This window comes from Rosa rugosa, chromosome 7 (genome assembly GCF_958449725.1).
Source record: "Rosa rugosa chromosome 7, drRosRugo1.1, whole genome shotgun sequence".
Classification (NCBI taxonomy): Eukaryota; Viridiplantae; Streptophyta; class Magnoliopsida; order Rosales; family Rosaceae; genus Rosa; species Rosa rugosa.
In genome coordinates this window covers 17017288-17035972 of record NC_084826.1, presented here as the reverse complement: position 1 = coordinate 17035972, position 18685 = coordinate 17017288, and the positions used below count along the sequence as shown (strand labels likewise).

At 38.4% G+C, this 18685-nt stretch overlaps 2 protein-coding genes across 2 annotated transcripts; both read right to left on the bottom strand.

Moving 5' to 3' along the window:
- Positions 1 to 7077: 7077 nt before the first annotated feature.
- Positions 7078 to 8944, bottom strand: LOC133723809 (uncharacterized). The gene is made up of 3 exons (XM_062150674.1): positions 8107 to 8944; positions 7647 to 7823; positions 7078 to 7470 (listed from the first exon to the last, which is right to left on the bottom strand). Exons 1-3 carry the CDS (start codon positions 8632 to 8634, stop codon positions 7180 to 7182), a joined length of 996 nt encoding a protein of 331 aa, XP_062006658.1. The 5' UTR covers positions 8635 to 8944; the 3' UTR covers positions 7078 to 7179.
- Positions 8945 to 16281: 7337 nt separating this feature from the next.
- On the bottom strand, positions 16282 to 18631 carry LOC133721101 (uncharacterized). Its single transcript, XM_062147625.1, has 3 exons — positions 18486 to 18631; positions 17232 to 18383; positions 16282 to 16659 (listed from the first exon to the last, which is right to left on the bottom strand). The coding sequence occupies exons 1-3, from the start codon at positions 18489 to 18491 to the stop codon at positions 16411 to 16413; spliced, it is 1407 nt and encodes a 468-aa protein (XP_062003609.1). The 5' UTR covers positions 18492 to 18631; the 3' UTR covers positions 16282 to 16410.
- Positions 18632 to 18685: the final 54 nt, after the last annotated feature.

Genomic DNA, 18685 nt, shown 5'->3' with positions numbered 1-18685 from the left:
TTGCGACGTACACCATATGGGTCTTAGGCGTCAAGATGCTCAAGGCAGTGGTTCCATCTTTGGGATAGGGTAGGGTTAGGGTTTTATTCTCTTGTTTTTGTTTTTTTGCAGTTTCTTTAGGTTTTTCTTTTGTTGGCTAGTAATAATTTGGCTGCTTTGGGCAGTTTGTATTCTGCTTTGTGCAGACCTGATCTTCGATTGTATTATGAGAGATTTTCAAATCCCTCTAGATTGACGCAGTGACGTCGTTTGAAATATTATTTGGAGCCTGACTCCGTTCCCCTAAAAAAAAAAAAAAACTATCCAAGATTGGAGGAGGAACATTAGGATGGGGATTTTCAAAATCAAATTGAGCTTTCAAGGTGCATAAAAACTGAAATGCCTTGCTGTTTGATACAACAGGGTAGTAATTGCTCCTTAAATATTCCATTATAGTTGTAAACCTAAACGACTATACCCTAATTTATAACCTCAATTCAACATATTCAAACAACATAGAAGCTAGGACATCAGATGCATTTCCATTTCATTTCTAGAAATTGAGTATCAATAATAAAATAAAATTCAATGCATGACCAAAATCAGAAGACATGTATTAGTATTATGCAAACATCAATGTTCTCTAAGATTCTCAATCATTACTGGAATGCTCATATTGTATGAGAACAACAAATATAGACAAAACCAATGAGCAATATAAATGGCACACCCTTATCTGATATAAATGCAAACATCTTCTGTATTGACACTATAGTATGGTACAATGTTTTAAAAGGCGCGCCTGAGGCGAGCCTTGAGGCGCAAAAGGAGTGAGGCGTCCATTAAACTGAGTGTGTTTTGTTGCCGAGGCGACCAGGAGCAAAAGGCATTGATCAAGGCGCCAAATTAAGGCGCACAAGGCGTTGCTGAAGGCGTGAAAAGCTAACGTCCAGATTTTTTTTTTTCTTCAGCAAAAGAAGGCGTACTCCCAAATCTGTTTCCCTTCTTCAATTCGGATTCATGTTTTGTAGTTGTGTTTCAATTGAAGTTTATCTGATTTTGATTCTTTGAATTTTTGAGTTTGAAATGAAGTTGTGTTCCAATCAAAGTTTATCGCTCGACTTAGGTGTATTCTGAAAATTCTTAGCATTCAATACTTGTTTCAATAAGAGTGGTGATGACAGGTGCATATAAGGATTAACCCCAATTCCCCAAAAGGCAAGTCTTCTTTCAATCTGCTTATCTGTGTTTAACTTATGAGGTGAGGCTTGGAAGTGGAATTATATCTGGAAGGTTCATATTTAGGAGGCTTGGAAGTGCCCCGAAACCAAGAATGCTTCTGTCGCCAAATTTGTTGAGGGAGGCAGATTCAAATGTTGTCCCTTGATGCTGTGAGGTTTGGACCTTTGGTTCAGATGTCCCACAAAATAATAGGGATATTTGTCTATTTTTCTTTCATTCTTTTGCTGATAATCTTATATATATATATATATATATATATATATATATATATATATATATATATATATATATCCTATCCAGAGCGGAGCTCCGCTTTGAAAATTTAAGTGTGAAGTTCGAGTTTTGGGTCACTTTTCGGTCGCATATCCACATCTCGACTGTTCAGTTTTTAGGTACTAGTGTATAGATCGTCTCTGCAAATTTATATATATATATATATATATATATATATATATATATATATATATATATATATATACATATCCTATCCAGAACGGAGCTCCGCTTTGAAAATTTACGTGTGAAGTTCGAGTTTTGGGTCACTTTTCGGTCGCATATCCACATCTCGACTGTTCAGTTTTTAGGTACTAGTGTATAGATCGTCTCTGCAAATTTTCAGCCAAAATGATAATCGTTAAGGCATTGATAATTGCCTTAAAGCTAGTACGGTTCAGGTTGACAGATTCAGTCCGTCCATTGGTTTAAGCGATTTAGATACCTTAACGATCATCAATTTGGCTGAAAATTTGCAGAGAGAATCTATACACTAGTACCTAAAAACTGAACGGTCGAGATGTGGATATGCAACCGAAAAGTGACCCAAAACTCGAACTTCACACGTTAATTTCAAAGCGGAGCTCCGCTCTGGATAGGATCTGTATATATATATATATATATAAGTTGAGTTTGAATTGGTGAGTACAACTACAATATGATATGTATTGAGTTTGAATTCTGAATCTGATATATATCTAAAGTCTAAACATATTTGTGGATTTTTATGTATTAATGTTTTCTCTTTATGTATGTGTGTATATTTATATATACATATATAAAAAAGAATTATATCGTAAGGCTTACGCCTTATGCCTCAAGGCTGCAAGGCTGTCCTGAAAATGCCTCGGGTACGCCTTAGCGTTTTAAAACATTGGTATGGTACACTCTTAATGACAAGTGTGGCATTTGAAATCATCTTGCTTTTACTTAACAACCTTTCAACATCAGAATGCTCTTGCAAGTGAACAACGACCATTTTCTCCAATTTCTGAGCATGCTCAAGAATATACCTTGCTAATTTGATTCCATTAGATCCTTCCCAAACCTCTATTGTGAACTCCTTAAGCTGATTGAAAAAAGCAAGGTCTTGCATCTGCCAGTATACCATATTAAACCAAGATGTCTGGAAAGGCAAAAAGACAACTAAAAAATCAATGAAAATGTCCAAACAGCCAAACACACACACAAGCATATAACATATAATCCAACAGACCTAGCATTATCCTTCCCTAAACAGTGGTTTCAATTTAGTAAGGGGAAAACCTATATCAAGTTTCTGGATTAGTTTTCATTCTTTTGAAGAAAACTTCATACAAAAATAAGTTTCCAAACTGGCTAATTTTTCTTAGGGGCCGTGACCACTTACCCAATTTAAGCTTAAAAATTGCCCACTTACTCCACTGACAGTTTTTTAACCCCATTTACCCAATCTAACATTTATTGACAGTTTTGTCCCTATTAATTAAATTGAAATCTCTCTCTTGTCAGACTCTCTCTCTCTCTCTAAACTGAAACTGAACGATTTCTCTCCTCTCAGACTCTCTCATATTCAAAGCTGCCTTCTCACGGCCTTCATCCGTGACGATTCTCTCTCCTCACAGCCTTCATCGACGACGAGCATGGAGGCGAAGACGGCTCTGATGTCAATCCTCTCTCTCTCTCTCTCTCTCGTTCGGCTTGAAGATCCTGTGCGCCGTTCAGAGCTTCCTCTAACTCAGTTTGGTTCTTCGTCGAAGAGGGGTGGATTTGGGTCTGATATGCAGGTAAAAAAGAGATCTTGAAGAAGAGAGGTTGAAGAAATAGAGGGTGTGTGGTTGTAGGTTTGCAACTTGCTGGCATATGGTGGGATAATTATGGTGGTGCGGTTCGGTGGGTGAGTAAAATAGAAATGGATTGAGTGGAGTGTTGGCGGTGATTGCAAGAAAAATAAAATAAAAGAGATGGATGGGGTGGCTGGGGTGAGGAAGAGAGAGCTGAGAGTGAGGTGAGGTCGTGGTGTTCAGTGTGTGTATACTGTGAGCTCCGAGAATGAGGAAGGGAAAAAAAAAACTACGTGTACAATTGAACATATAAATTGATCAATTGTGTCTGTAGTGTATCCATTTTGGTTCACTTGAGGGCAATAATATGATTATTGGAGGGTAATAATATGATTATTGGGGCAATAATATGATTATAAATTGATCAATTGTGCCTGTAGTGGCACACTGGGGTGTTGTAGGCTTCGGAAATATTGGCTTCCAAGTCCGGAATATAAGACGACGCCTTGATGATTGTTATTCCAGGTGTTCTGTTCCAGAAACTAAGTCTCTCATATCTCAGTTGGAAGAGGAACTTTTACAGCTGCAGGATAAGGAAGAGGTTTTGTGGAGACAAAGATCACGAGTCACTTGGCTACAATCGGGTGACCGTAACACGAGATACTTTCATGAAAGAGCATCTGGCAGGCAAAGGACTAATACAATTACTGGTCTATTTGACAATCAGGGAGTATGGCAAACGGAGTCGGATGTTATTGGGCAGCTGTTTTGTTCTTACTTTACTAAACTTTTCAGGAAAACTGGTGGGCTAAACATGAACAGAGTGTTGGATTGTGTTCCATAGTTGGTTACTCTACAAATGAATCGACAGTTGCTATAACCTTTTGAAGGGAAAGAGGTGGAATTCACTCTCTTCCACATGGCACCTTCAAAATCACCGGGGGATGATGGCTTATTGCCAGTTTTCTTTCAACGATTTTGGAGCACAATTGGAGATGAAGTCTTTGCTATTTGCTTGAGTGTCTTAAACGGATCAGCATCAGTCCAGCCTTTCAATCATACATTGTTGGCTTTGATTCCTAAAGTTTCATCTCCACAACTATGGCAGATTTTCGCCCAATCAGCCTTTGTAATGTCATCTATAAGCTAGTGGCCAAGGCTCTAGCAAACAGGTTAAAGAAGGTGTTGCCAACTGTTATTAGTTCTTGCCAGAGTGCTTTTATTCCAAATAGAAATATTCTGGATAATGTTATGATTTGCTTTGAGGTGATGCATTTTGTGAAGAAAATTGTTGATGGAAATATGGGGGCAATGGCAATAAAGTTGGATATGGCAAAGGCTTATGATAGGGTGGAATGGTGCTTTTTGGAGGCAATGATGTTAAGGTTGGGGTTCCATCACTTTTGGGTGAAACATATTATGGACTGCTTGATAACGGCTTCCTTCTCGGTGCTATGGAAAGGGAATCCTCTGGGGTATTTTGTTCCATCACGTGGAATCAGGCAGGGCTGTCCTTTATCGCCATACTTGTTTCTCTTTGTGGCAGAAGGCTTCTCAAGGCTGCTCCAACAGGCAGAGGCTGCAGGAATGATTTATGGGGTTCGAATTTCAAGGTTTGCGCCCTCAATTTCTCATTTATTTCACGCTGATGACAGTCTTCTTTTTTTGGAAACGTATCAGGACACCCCACAGACCTTAAAAGATATTCTATGCAATTTTGAAGAAGTCTCAAGCCAGCAGATCAATCTTCAAAAATCAGCTTTGTCTTTTAGCCCAAATGTGAGGGAAGAATATCAGGAGTTCCTAAGTGGTTTTCTGGGAATTTCCGATAGTAGCCTGCCATGAGAAATATTTGGGTTTGCCAACTCTAGCTGGACGAGGCAGAAGATGTTTGTTTAAGACTGTTCGGGACAGAATTTGGCTGGAAGGACAAGCTTATTTCCCAAGCAGGTAAAGAGATTCTTCTGAAATCAGTGGTTCAAGCTATTCCATCTTACTCAATGAGTGTGTTCCGGATGCCTGTGACTTTGAGTCATGAACTATCGGGTTTATCAGCCAGGTTTTGGTGGGGGAGGCAGAGAGGTAAACGTAGTATTCACTGGCTGCGGTGGGACTCTTTATGCAGAAACAAATTGAAATGAGGACTAGGCTTTCAGGATTTTGTTGATTTCAATCAAGCACTCTTGGCCAAACAATGTTGGAGATTGTTTACTCTTCCTGATCTGTTGGTTACGAAGGTTTATAAAGGGCGTTACTATCCTCCTTCCTCTTTTCTATCTGCACCTGTTGGGAGGTCAAGCTCACTGATATGGAGGTCCCTCCTTTGGGGTAGGGAATTATTAGTTTCTGGTTTGAGATGGAGGGTGGCAGATGGTAGGTCAATTTTGATCTTTCGTGATGCTTGGATTCCTATTCCTTATACTTTTTCGCATTTCCTCCCCACCAAAATTGCTTCTCAATTCTCTTGTTTCTGAGTTGATTAGTGTGAATGGTTATTGGAACATTGAGTTATTACATCACAGGTTTTGGGCAAGAGAGGTTGAAGCAATTCTCTCCATTCCTCTGCCGATAGCTGTTATTCCAGACAGATTGTGTTGGCATTACACCAGACATGGAACATATACAGTCAAGAGTGGTTATCAATTGGCACAAAACTGCAGATTTCGAAATGAGGGTGGTGTGGGCAGTTCTAACCCACAAGAAGATGCGGTTTGGAAGTATGTGTGGAATCTGAAAGCACCCGCTGCTGCAAAGGTCTTCTTTTGGCGTGCAATCCATGACATTTTGCCTTGTGCCTTTAATTTACATCGACGACATTTACTATCCTCTCCGGTTTGTTCCCGCTGCAAATTGGGCTATGAAACTACTGTACATGCCTTATGGTCCTGCTCTAAAGCTAAAGAGGTTTGGTTGCTCACTCCCTTTCATACTGTAGTGGGAGGATGGAAACATGGTCCTTTTAAAGAACTTTTCAAATTTGGTATTTCTGTCCTTTCTAAATCTGAATTGATCTTTGTCTTAATGTGTTGTCGTCGAATTTGGCAAGCAATGAATGCATAAATTTTTGAAAACAAATATACCCCTGCTTCTGTTCTCTTCTCACAGATTCAAGCTTTAGTATTAGAGTGGGTTTCCTTACACACTAGGCCCCCTCAACATTCACTTTCAACGGGTATTTCAGACAGATGGGCATCACCAGGCTTCCCTTTCCTCAAATTAAATGTAGATGCTGCCTTGGATGATGTACATGGTGTTAGAGGTATGGGAGCAGTCTTACGTAATAAAAGAGGTGATCTCCTGATTGCAGCTTCTAAAGGTTTTCGTGGCAGATTTGGTGTTAAGGCAGCTGAGATTTATGCGGCTGCTTTGGGTTCAATCTGGATTTCACACTTTTCATCTTATTCTGGAATTAGACGCTTTATCTGTAGTAAATGATCTTTGCAAGTCAAGTGATGACTGGTCTGTAGAGGGAATGCTAATTGAGGAGGTCAAAGGCTTGTTTCATCTTTTTTCCTCTGTAATTTGTACATATTGCCCTAGGAAATGTAATCAGGCAGCGCATGCTTTAGCTAGAAACGCGCTTTTGTTTCCTGCATTTCAAGTTTGGGTAGAAGACGGGCCACAATGGCTCTCTGATGTACTTCGAGCTGATGTATCTATCTAATTTGTTTATCAATGAAAGTTTCTTCTTCTCAAAAAAAAAAAAAATTGTGTCTGTAGTGTATTCATTTTGGTTTTGGGAGTTTATACAATTCACTGGATGACAATAATATGATTATTAGGAGGTAATAATATGAGTATTGGAAACAGATGTACCAGTTGCTCTTGTGGACCTCTCTGGACTCAGATAAGACAATGCCTGTAAAACTACTGCTGCTGCATTATGATCCTTTATCTGGTGAGCACGTTTACATTATCATCATCAGACAACCCTTCTTCTTCTTCTTCGTTTCTGAGGCCCTCTTTCTTGATCTTCCTGAAAGTCCAGTGTGATGTTGGAAGCCATCTTGCTTTTCTTTAACTTACTCATAGCATTAGACTGCTGTGGTGAATGCACAAGTGTCATTTTATTCAAATTCTGAGCATGTTCAAGGATATATCTTGCAAACTGGATTCCGTTAGACCCATGGGAAAGCTCTATGGTAACCTCCTTGAGCTGATAAATAAAAGCAGTGTATTGCAGCTTCCAGTATCCCATATTAAACCCACGACACTAAAAAGCCACAATGCAATGGGCAAATCAATTGAAAAATGAAAACTTCCAAAACAATACAACAGAATAATAACGCAAAAATAAGACAACAATGTTTTTATTACTGTGATAAACTTTACTCATATTTCAGAAAAAAAAGAAGAAGAAGAAACTGGAGAGAGCCTACTTTTACTTACATCAGCTTGAAGGCCACGGAAGAAAGAGTCAGACTTTATGATTAATGTACTCAACTTAGACATTCCTCCCAAAAGAGAGGTCATTGCAGGGACTGGAATATCAAGAAAGCCTTCAATATGAATACACAAATAACAAACATTCTTTAGCAATGGCATGGAACTTCCCTTGAACAGAACCTGAAAATTAATATATCATCAAGTTACTTTCAGTCGAATTTATATTCCAAATGTATTCTGCACTTGATATTTCAAATCATACTAGAAGTAAGACAATGATAATGATTCATTGGCCAATATTAATGTGCAGTGTCATTAATATACAGCAAATTTGAGATATATAAATGTTCAGACTCTTAGTGCCAGTCTGGCAATATTATAGTCTAAATAAGACATAATTGAAAAGTACCAAGAGCTAGCAAGGCTAAAAACAAATAAATTGCTGAAGATAGAGTCACATTACCATCGTAGTCTCGTCGTTCAGTGTGAGAACTTTAGCACTGGATAAGCAGGAAAGAACCTCAGATACATAGACAAAATCATCATCACTAGGCAGAAGACAAATCTTAGCTTCTTCTAAACATTCTAATCTTCCAAGGTTAGGTTGATTCATCAAACTCCCGGTCCAGTTTAAACTGTTGAGATTCGGAGCACAGATATTTAATGATTTATCTGTATGTGGTTTGTCTGTAAGTAAGCCAAATCTCCAGTCGATAGTTATTTTTCTAAGTTTCTCACCGGTAATGTAAAGATAACAGATACTAGAAACCCATTCAATGCACAATATATGATTCCAAAGATGTGCTTCAATAGTGACATTCTTTGTCCCCTTCCCACAAACATGTTTAAGAGACAATTCCTTAATGCATTTGCATGAACACGAGATCCATTTGAAAAGCCCCTCATCTACTAGAATAACACCTTGCAACTTCAAGCATTCCAGATTAGAGAAAGAAGCGAGTGAGGGTGCTTTAAAAATCATACCATTCATATGCACAGAGAGAGATTTCAAAGATCCACCAAGTAAGACGCAAGGAGGAAAGAGCAGTGCCTCCCAACCCAAATACTTGATGTCAAGGAATTCAACATTATACCTTATGTTGTAGATCCATTTGTCCAAACGAAATCTCTCATCTTCAAGTAAGCTTTGTTGTTGGTCCGCATAGTGAAGTTCCCAGTAAATACAAAAGCGCTCTATCCTATTAACCCCACGATGAAACAAGTACCTATCCAAATAACTCCACAACCTCAACCTCAACCTCTTATCATAAGTCCGTAAGTCCTTCCAGGAAAATCCATCAAAATTCTCGGCATCTTTTGGACACACAGCCGAAACAAGTTAGGTCTTTAATAGCAAGGAACGAAAGAATGTGATGAGTAGAGGTGGCAAACGGGTCGGGCCGGACCCGGCCCGGCCCATTTTAAGCGGGCCTAGTCGTGCTTGGGCTGACCCATTTATTATCGTGCCGGGCTCGTGCCGGCCCATTTACTTAAACATTAAGCCCGGCCCGGCCCGGCCCATGGCCCGTGTCACGCCCCGAATTTTGAATAACAAATTCAAATCCGAAACATGAATTTAACAACTAAATCAAATAAACGTTCTGAATTTTTTACTCAGAACAAACACACCACTCGCCACTCAAATAAAAAGTCTCGAAGACCTCGAGTTTATTATTACAAATTCACTCTCACAAGTAAAATTGTAAAGCTCTAAATGAGCATAACAAACCTCACAATAGAAAATCAGAATAACACACTTGCAGCTACTCTACGCAGCTCGATCACCTTCCTGATTCTCTTGACCTGTAGTAGTACCCGCTACACAATTTGAATAGTGTACCGGGATTGCAACAACACCAAACCCGGTAAGCTTTTGACAGCTAGTATGAGTAAACAAGAATGAACTGTTGATTTATTAAAATACATTTCCTTTAACTCAAGTATAGAAATGTAGAAACATCACAATCACAACGACCACCACAAAACCACTTCACTTTCTCACTCTCATATATATATATATATACTTATGAGTCACTCCCCGTTACCCTCATAAGATCACTCAACATTTGGCAGACAGACTAGAGCTCTAACTGATCGTTTCCACCTACCCGGCGCGAGGGCGTGGTTCACGATTTAATGCTATTAGTTTCCACCTACCCGGTACAAGGGCGTGGTTCACTAATAGATGCCATGGTCACCCCCGTGACCTATTGATCTCCACAGATCAATATATCTCAACAAATCAACAATTTATTGTTTCTCAACAATAAATTTAATACCTCTCACAATATTGTTGCTTTTCAACAATAAACTCAACACAACCATAACAGTACATAATATCTCACAATTTCAACAATACATATTATTTCACATAAATAATATATATATAGATAGACATTCACACAGGAATGCCCATTAATACCAACTATAGTTCACAATGACGACAAAAAATAAATTAATTAAAAGTACTCGGTTCGTAATATGAACCACGTGAGGTTTACTCACCTCGATAATCCCGCTGCGTCTTCAATTCCGCTCAAAATACGATCCACAATCGTCCACTAACTCAAACCGTCAATCACCTAGTCAGATACGATCTTAACTTAGCAATCATTCATAAACCACACATATACGGAAATCCAACGGTCGGATTCTAATTTAATGATGATCCAACGGCCAGATCGAATTTATATGATGATCCAACGGTCGGATCCTCACGGATCGCCCTTAGGATCATCCTCCAAAATTATCACGAAGATCCAACGGTCAGATCTTCTTGAATCACTCTAACAAACATCTCCTCAAAATTATACGAAAATCCGACGGTCAGATTCTCACGAATCGCCTTCCGAATCACTATTTCACAATTATACGAAGATCCAATGGTGGGATCTTCGCCCGTGACCACACAAAGTCATCGGGACAGTCATACGATCAACATATTCAAATTTGAAGTAAATCTGACGGTCGGATCTTAGCGGATCGTAAACCGAAGATAAAACGTAAAAACGTTAAATAGTAACGTCAAAACATAAATCCACTATTTATCAACGTTTTCTAAAATGACCTTGTAATATATCAAAACGCTCGTAAGGATGCGTAGATCATCACCTAGATAATAAAAACTCGAAATATGGTCGAATACGCCGCCACAAGCGGCGGTCAGTGGGTGGTCAACGCGGCGGTCAACGACGGTCAACCACCTCCGATGCAAAAGTTGTCAACTACAAACTTGTTCGAAATGACGAGTTGATCCACTTTCATAACTAGCATGAAGTCTTAAAACGAAAGGAAGTGGTCGGAAATTACCTAGAACAGTCGAGGTGACTGGAAAATTTCCAGAATCCGGCGAGAAACTGCAGAAAACGGCGAGCTCCAATTCGACGTAAAAACGTCAATTTAAGGCTTCGATTCCTTCTGAAGAGTTGTTAAGAAACTCAAGAAGAACTCACTGGTTCAAGAATCACAGAAAAATATGGTCTGTAGCTCGAGATATACCGATCGAAAGCTTCGGTGGTCGGAAAAATTCCAGAATTTTGCAGAATCCGGCAAGGCTCGATTTCGACGTCAAAACTTCAATTTAAGGCTTCGATTCCTTCTGAAGAGTTGTTAAGAAACTCAAGAAGAACTCACTGGTTCAAGAATCACTCAAAACGACGTCCTGTAGCTCAAGATATTTGGATCGATAGTTCCGGTCTCGTTCTTGGTCGGGGTTGACTTGCAGCCACTGCTACGGGCCACGAAGCCGTGTAAGGCTGCTTCTGGGAGCTTCAGGAAGTTGAGGCAAGCACGAGGATGAAGTTTGGCAAGGATCGGTGGCCGGTAGCGTGAGATATCTCGATTTGGAACCAAAACGCGCTCAAACCGGCCTCGTGCTCCACCGCCGTGTACGGCTCAAGATACAGCGAAAGGCTACCACTGGCAGCTGCGCAAGGAGGAGGCGAAGGCGTGGGACGTGGTCTGGGGTCGATCGATGGCTTGTGGAGAGAGAACAAGCTTGAAGAAAAATCTGGTGTTGTTTCGGCAGAAAGAGAGAACGAGAGAAAAATGAATTTTTTTCTTCTTCCTCCAAAGCCGGTATACCACCAATCCTATACAATTGTATAATAAAAAGCAAACTAGTGTCGCACCACTTTACTTAATGCTTGAAACACATAGCACGCCTCCATTTTTTTTTAACAAAGTGATTGCCACTACTTTGTGTTAAAACCAGAAATATAGGATTTGATTATTAATGTAGGGGAAATTTGATTAATCCTTGCTACAACAATAACAATTGAGATTTGACGTAAAATTAATCTCCACCAAATCGAAATGAATACTTCATTGAATAAAACTGCCGCCAAGTATTGCTCGATTGAAAATCGAGGTTATTACAGCCCGAGCCCATATCGTGCCGGGCCGTGCTCGTGCCGGGTCAATAACGGGCCGTGCTCGTGCCTACACACTATAAAGCACGATTTTAAAATCTTAATTTGAACAAATAAAAATTAATTTTATTTAACTATTTAGAAAATTAAAATAAATTAAGTTCTACAACGTTTTTCTTAATCTTAGTTTTTTAAGATTAGATTTCTAATAATTTTTTATATTCCACTATAAGAAAGAAAGAAAAAAAAAACTCAAAATATATTGTTTTAGTATATTATTGTGAGATTAATCTTTATTAATATAATGAAGATTTAGTATCTATTATTCTTTCCTTCATTCTATAGTTGTATTATTATGAGATTAGTCTTTATTAATAAACATATATTTAATATTTAGAAAAAATACTTATGTCAAAACAATGATATAATGTTTTGTTTCATTATTTTGACAATATAAAAGAAAGCATTGGTGGAATTGTCATGAGATTTTAAATAAAAAGGTCTCATATTCAAATTTCATCATTGTGGTTTTTTAATATTTTTAAAAACAAAATGAAATTTTGTGTTTGTAACGGGCCGGCCCACAATATGTCGTGCTCGAGCCGTGCCGGGCCCATTACGGGCTCGGGCCGGGCCGGGCCAATGGGCCAATATTCTTAGGCCCAGCCCGACCCGTTATTCTAACGTCCTCGGGTCGTGCCGGGCCACTAACGGGCTTGGGCCGTGCCGGGCCCGTGCCATGCTCGTGCTTAGTGGCCCGTTTGCTACCTCTAGTGATGAGCCACATGGTCCGGAAGATTAGTCAGCCTATCAATCAAACCCTCGGTAGCAGCTATAACTGCTTGGCCTTGACGACTTGCAGTAGTAGCCAATAACTTACGCTTCCCCCTGTCTTCCATGAAACTAACTCGTGTCCTTTTGTGCTTGCACGAAAATTCGATTTCAGTTTATACTATACAAGCCTACAAGGAAATGGAGACCAAATAACAAAACATCAACTACATTTTATCAAAACTTCGTCCCTGAACCCCAAATTACAATAAGTATAAAGAGAACATCCCTAAATACATTACCAAAAAAAACATCCCTAAATAATACCAAGAGTCTCCACTAAAACTATGTACTCTAACAAGCACTAACTAACAAAGAGTGCACGACTGACTACACTATTTGCTTTGACAAAGCAGTGACATACCGGAAAGATAACTCTATCCCAAATAAGCATCATTACAAATAGCACAGCTTTCTCACTATGTTGCAGCACGAAAAAAAATCCGGCGACACTTCGTTTTATCCTCCCACTAGGAGGTTGCGTTCATTTGATCTAGGAAACAACTCGCCGCTTCGTTAGGCCAGAGAAGGCACATTGAGTGTGCGTACCGGGACAAAACTCACGTCTTTACCACATATTTCAATTAGTATCAAGAGAACGTTCTGAAATAATATTAAGAGTTTCCACAAAAATTATGTATTTTAACTTGCACCAATTAGCAAATAGTGTTATACTCTCTATTCCATCCGCTTTACAATTGTGGTGACAATACTAGAAAAATAATGTTCATCCGAAACCATAATATACTAATTAAATCAGCTAAAACACCGAAAAAGAAGTTCAGTGACACAGTCACAATGATGAAGCATTAAAACATAGAGCAAACGAATTGAGCAATAAAACTCCATTTGCCTAGGAGAATGCTGATTACATTTCTAACCACATAGTAACATAGCAGTAAAATGACCACGTACTCACTCCTTTTTTTTTTTTTTCCTTTCCTGAAATGTGATCATTACCTCTTGAATTTAATTTTGAGAGCTGAGATTAAAACACTTAAAATTTATTTTTTCAAATCTCAATCCTGGATATTAAATACAAGGGTAGGTGACCGGGTAAACATTACTCTTAAAATTAAATTAAATATTAATTTTTTTTAATTTTTTTTAAATAAGGACGGATGCGGCCGCCTTTAGAAATTTCACAATACATCTCGACCACTAGAGATTTTAAAGATCCACACAGAAAGATGCAAAGAGGTAAGGGCGGTGCCTCCAGAGTCCAGAGAAAAACTCTTGATGTTAATATCAAGGACTACAACGTTACGCCTTATGGCATTGTAGATCCATTTGTCCAAACGAAATCTCTCATCTTCACGTAAGATTTTTGGTTGGTGTGCATAGTGAATAAGGTTCCAGTGAAAATGAAAGCGCTCTATCCTATTAACCCCACGATGAAACAAGTACCTATCCACAAAACTCCACAACCTCAACCTCTTATCATAAGTCACCAAGTTCTTGCAGGAAAATCCCTTAAAATTCAATGACGGAACTGACAAATACAATTCACCACATCTTTTGGACACACATCCGAAACGAATAAGGTCTTCAATAGCAAGGAATGACAGAATGTGATGAGCAACATGGTCTGGAAGATTACTCAGCCTATCAATCAAACCCTCGGTAGCAGCTCTAACTTCTTGGCCTTGACAACTTGTAGTAGCCAAAAACTTACGCTTCCCCCTGTCTTCCATGAAACCAACTCGTGTTTGTGCTTGTACAAGGGAAGGGGATGAACTAAAGCTTAACCAAGGTTTGTGAATATGAACAGAGCAGTAAAGGCCAAACTAAGTAGAGTTGAGGCTAGTACTTACCACCATGCATGTAACCCAGTAGAATTCGAGCTTGCTCTAGCTAGATTCTGGAAATCGACGGATTGCGATATTTGCGATCAAGCAGAGTACAGAGATTCAGAGAACCCTAATTTTATTTTGATCATTTGGGCCTTTACTCGAGGGTTTAAGACTTTAAGGGAATTGTAACAATGCCGTGGGTTAAATGTCGAAATTATCCTTTACAAGTGCCATTAAAGATTTGGGTATTTTGGGTAGAAGGTGGACAGCCGTCTTGATTAGTCTAGACAACACCTAGACATTGCCGATTTTTAAGAAAAATGTTTAGAATTTTTTTTTTTTTTTTGTAAGATTATATACTTCAAAACTAACTTTGGGTATTTTGGGTAGAAGGTGGACAGCCGTCTTGATTAGTCTAGACAACACCTAGACATTGCCGATTTTTAAGAAAAATGTTTAGAATTTTTTTTTTTTTTTGTAAGATTATATACTTCAAAACTAACTTTTACTTTGTAAGTACTCGTTATATATATACTTAACTTCTTCCTATATTTTCAATCAATTATTGCTAACTATAATTTTTTATTTTAATAAGACACATATTTTTATATGTTGGATATAAAATTAAACTAAAATAAATATCCGTCAGGCCCTCCACCCGCATACAACCTAGCAACTTTTAGAACATTGAACGAACCACATTTTAAAACGAGCCAGAGATATTTCTAATTTCTCTAAGCCCTCGCCCTCCTCCATCTCCATCTCCATTTTTTTTTGTTCATCTATCTCTCCCTTAAACCGTAAATCATAACCTCTATACAGCTATACCCTTTTTCCACAAGCTTCATCCTCTACAGGCAATTTTTTTTTTTAATAATAAAAAAATATATTTGATGTTATCTAGCCGTCTATTCATATTGGTGCGAGTGCACGTTGGTACATTGAATACTCTCTTTTCACAAAAGAAAATTTTTCTATACACCGACGGTACAAGTAAACCAATCAATTCATCAGATTTCAGCCATTGATATTTATGGGTAATTTTATTTAATAACAAAAAAGTGTATTTAATGTTATCTAGCTGTCTATTCATGTTGATGCAAGTACACGTTGGTGCATTGATTACTCTCTCCTCCACAAAACGTTTAATTGAACCCATGTCCCCTCTCATCTTCCCTAACCCAAAATCAGCTCCCATTTCCATCCTAGCCTCGTCTCTGTCTACTCTTCAAACCCGTCCCCAAAATGATTAAATTCTCCGCCTTTAAAGTCAAAATCAACTTTGATGGCTCAGTGATTGACAAAAAGAAGGCAACCTCTGGTATTGTTATCCACAACCCCTAGGGCTCCCCCTCATAGCTAGTACCAAAAACCTTGATCGTTGCAGAGGCCTAGCTCTCCAAACAGTTACTCGTGGGTTTCAAAAGAATTTAAGTTCAAAGAGACTCGAAAATTCTGAGAAAATATGTTAATGGCAAGTTTAACGCCCATTGAAGGCTTAAGAATATTAAAGTCAAGTGACTCCCAAAGCTTTGAAGAAATCTCTTTCAAAAGCATCTTTAGAGAAGCAAACACTGATGTCATTCTCTAATTTCAATTCAGAGATTACATGCTTCCACCACCTCAGCCCAACCACATGTGACAGAAAAACAAAATTAAACAGATTTCTGAAATATTCACAATACACACACACAATGAGTAATAGATTAGAGGTACAATATAGCATACTCATTGAATATAATTGCTATCTCTCTGACTCTCATCTATGAACATTTAGGTATATGTACTGAAGAAAAGCTTGGCATTTGAAATCGTCTTGCTTTTACTCAACTCCCTTTTAACATGAGAATGTTGCGGCAGGTGAACAATGACCATTTTCTCCAAATTCTGAGAATGCTCCAGAATATACCTCGCTAGTTCAATTCCATTAGGTTCTCCCCAGAGCTCTATTGTAAACTCCTTAAGCTGATTGAAAAGAGCAGGGTCTTGCAGCTTCCAGTGTCCCATATTAAACCCCGATGTCTAGAAAGGCAAGACGACAACAAGAAAATCAAATGAAAATGACCAAAATATGCAAAGAATTGATGAAGATGCTCACAGTTGTAAAAAAAAATTAATTTGCGACAGAAAAACCAGTGTAGACTTATTTAAACAGAAATTAAAATTTATTCTCATGTAAAGATGGGCTAGACTTCAGTGTTAAGTGCACCAATTAGGCATTCCAATTAAAAGGATAACTTCTGCAACTAGGCCATAAAGCTCCTAATATATATACAAAAATAAAAAGTTAATTCAAAATGGACCTAGTATGGATCCTTCACTAAACAGAGGCTGCAATGATATAAGGGAGAAACCCATCAAGTTTTTCAATTTAATTTGCATTTGTTTGAACAAAAACTTCAGAAGAAAAAATGAGTTTCCATACTAGCTGATGTTTAAGAGAGTACAGAATCTAAGTTATGAAATATACAAAAGCTAACCCTATCATTTCCATAGGATGAAAGAAATAGCAAAAGAAAAGAACTTTAAAGTGCAAAAGATCAAGTTTTGGGAATTATAAAGATTTCAGTTCAAAGGATTGCAGTTCACTTTACCTTAGTGACCTCTTCAGTTAAAAGAACAACTTTAACACCACGTAATCTGCAAAGAATCTCAAGTACATTGTCCCAGCCATCCAATATAGGCTTCAGACGAATCTCAGCTTCTTCTAGAGATACTAAATTTCCCAGATTTGGGTGATTTATCAAATTCCCAGTCCACCTGTATCTTTTAAGATTCGGAGCAAGAATACCAAATGATATTTTCCTATACGGATTAAAACTCCAGTCCACAGCTATTTCTTTAAGCTTCTCACCTGAGATGTGAAGATGGCATATCCTACTATTAGCAGCACACTTAAAGTGAAATAACTCTAAAGATGAGCTTTCAATGGTGACATTTTTTGGCCCATAAACAGAATCCAGACATAAATCCTCAATGAACTTGCAGCAGCATGAGATCCATTTGAAAAACTCCTCATCTACTATAGTAACACTTGTCAATACCAAGGATCTGAGATTTGAAGAAAAAGCAAAGGAGGGTGCTTGAATCATACAATTTACGTCCACCTTCAGAGACCTCAAGGAGTCACAATGAAAGATGTAGGATGGAAATGCAGGTAATATGTCATCATCATCTAGTAAGCCTTGTTCGATAAAAACATGAAGCGTTTCAACCTTATACCTATCTAGAACATTGTATATCCAAGTGAATACTCGAAATTTGTTATCTTCACAGAAGCATGGTGTTGTCCATGAATAGTGTGAATACCATGATACATCAAAGACCTGTAACTTACAATCCCCGCGGCAAGCCAACAGCCTATCGAAAGAATTCATCAACTTTGACCGTTTACTACAGGTGGATATTCTAGTCCTCTGAAATCCATCAAAACGCAAAGTCGGGTTTGACAGGACAAGTTGTCTGCATCTTTTGGACACACAGCTGAACATAGTGAGGTCCTCTATATCAAGGATAGGTGTTTTAAGTGAGGACGAAAGAATGTGGTGCACGATTTCGTCCGGAAGATTACTAAGCCTGTCTTTCTTGTTCTCATTCACAATACAACCTCCTCTACCTTCACCAAAACTTGCAGTAGCCACTAACTTACTCTTGGGTTCCATTCTCATGAATCTAATACAGTTGCGTCCTTTTGTAACAGAACTCGGTTTCAAATATTTATACTCAACTAAATGGGAACTTGAATGCTAAAACATCAATGAATGAAACATCAATGTAAAACACTGAATCAAACTAATACAGATTCACAGTAGTAAACACAAACTAGTAGAGTTGGTCCTAGTACGTACCACCATTAATGTACCCAATTCGAGCTTTCCCTAACAGAAGGATGTGCGAGCCAAAACTGGTCGATTCTGTCTTCTGGAAATCAATAGATTGGGTGCTTCCAAAAGCAGAGCACAAAGAACCCTAATTTTCTTTTGATAATTTGGGGCTAGTTTAAGTAGAATATTGGGTTTTATAGGATTTGCGAAGGTGGGTTAAATGT

Coding starts and splice junctions, on each gene's coding strand:
- LOC133723809 (XM_062150674.1), bottom strand. CDS start 8,634: ATGAATGGTATGATTTTTAAAGCACCCTCACTCGCTTCTTTCTCTAAT. Junction 7,824..8,106: donor TGAACGACGAGACTACGATG/GTAATGTGACTC, acceptor ATTAATTTTCAG/GTTCTGTTCAAGGGAAGTTC. Junction 7,471..7,646: donor TCCGTGGCCTTCAAGCTGAT/GTAAGTAAAAGT, acceptor GTGGCTTTTTAG/TGTCGTGGGTTTAATATGGG.
- LOC133721101 (XM_062147625.1), bottom strand. Junction 16,660..17,231: donor TAACTGAAGAGGTCACTAAG/GTAAAGTGAACT, acceptor TTGCCTTTCTAG/ACATCGGGGTTTAATATGGG.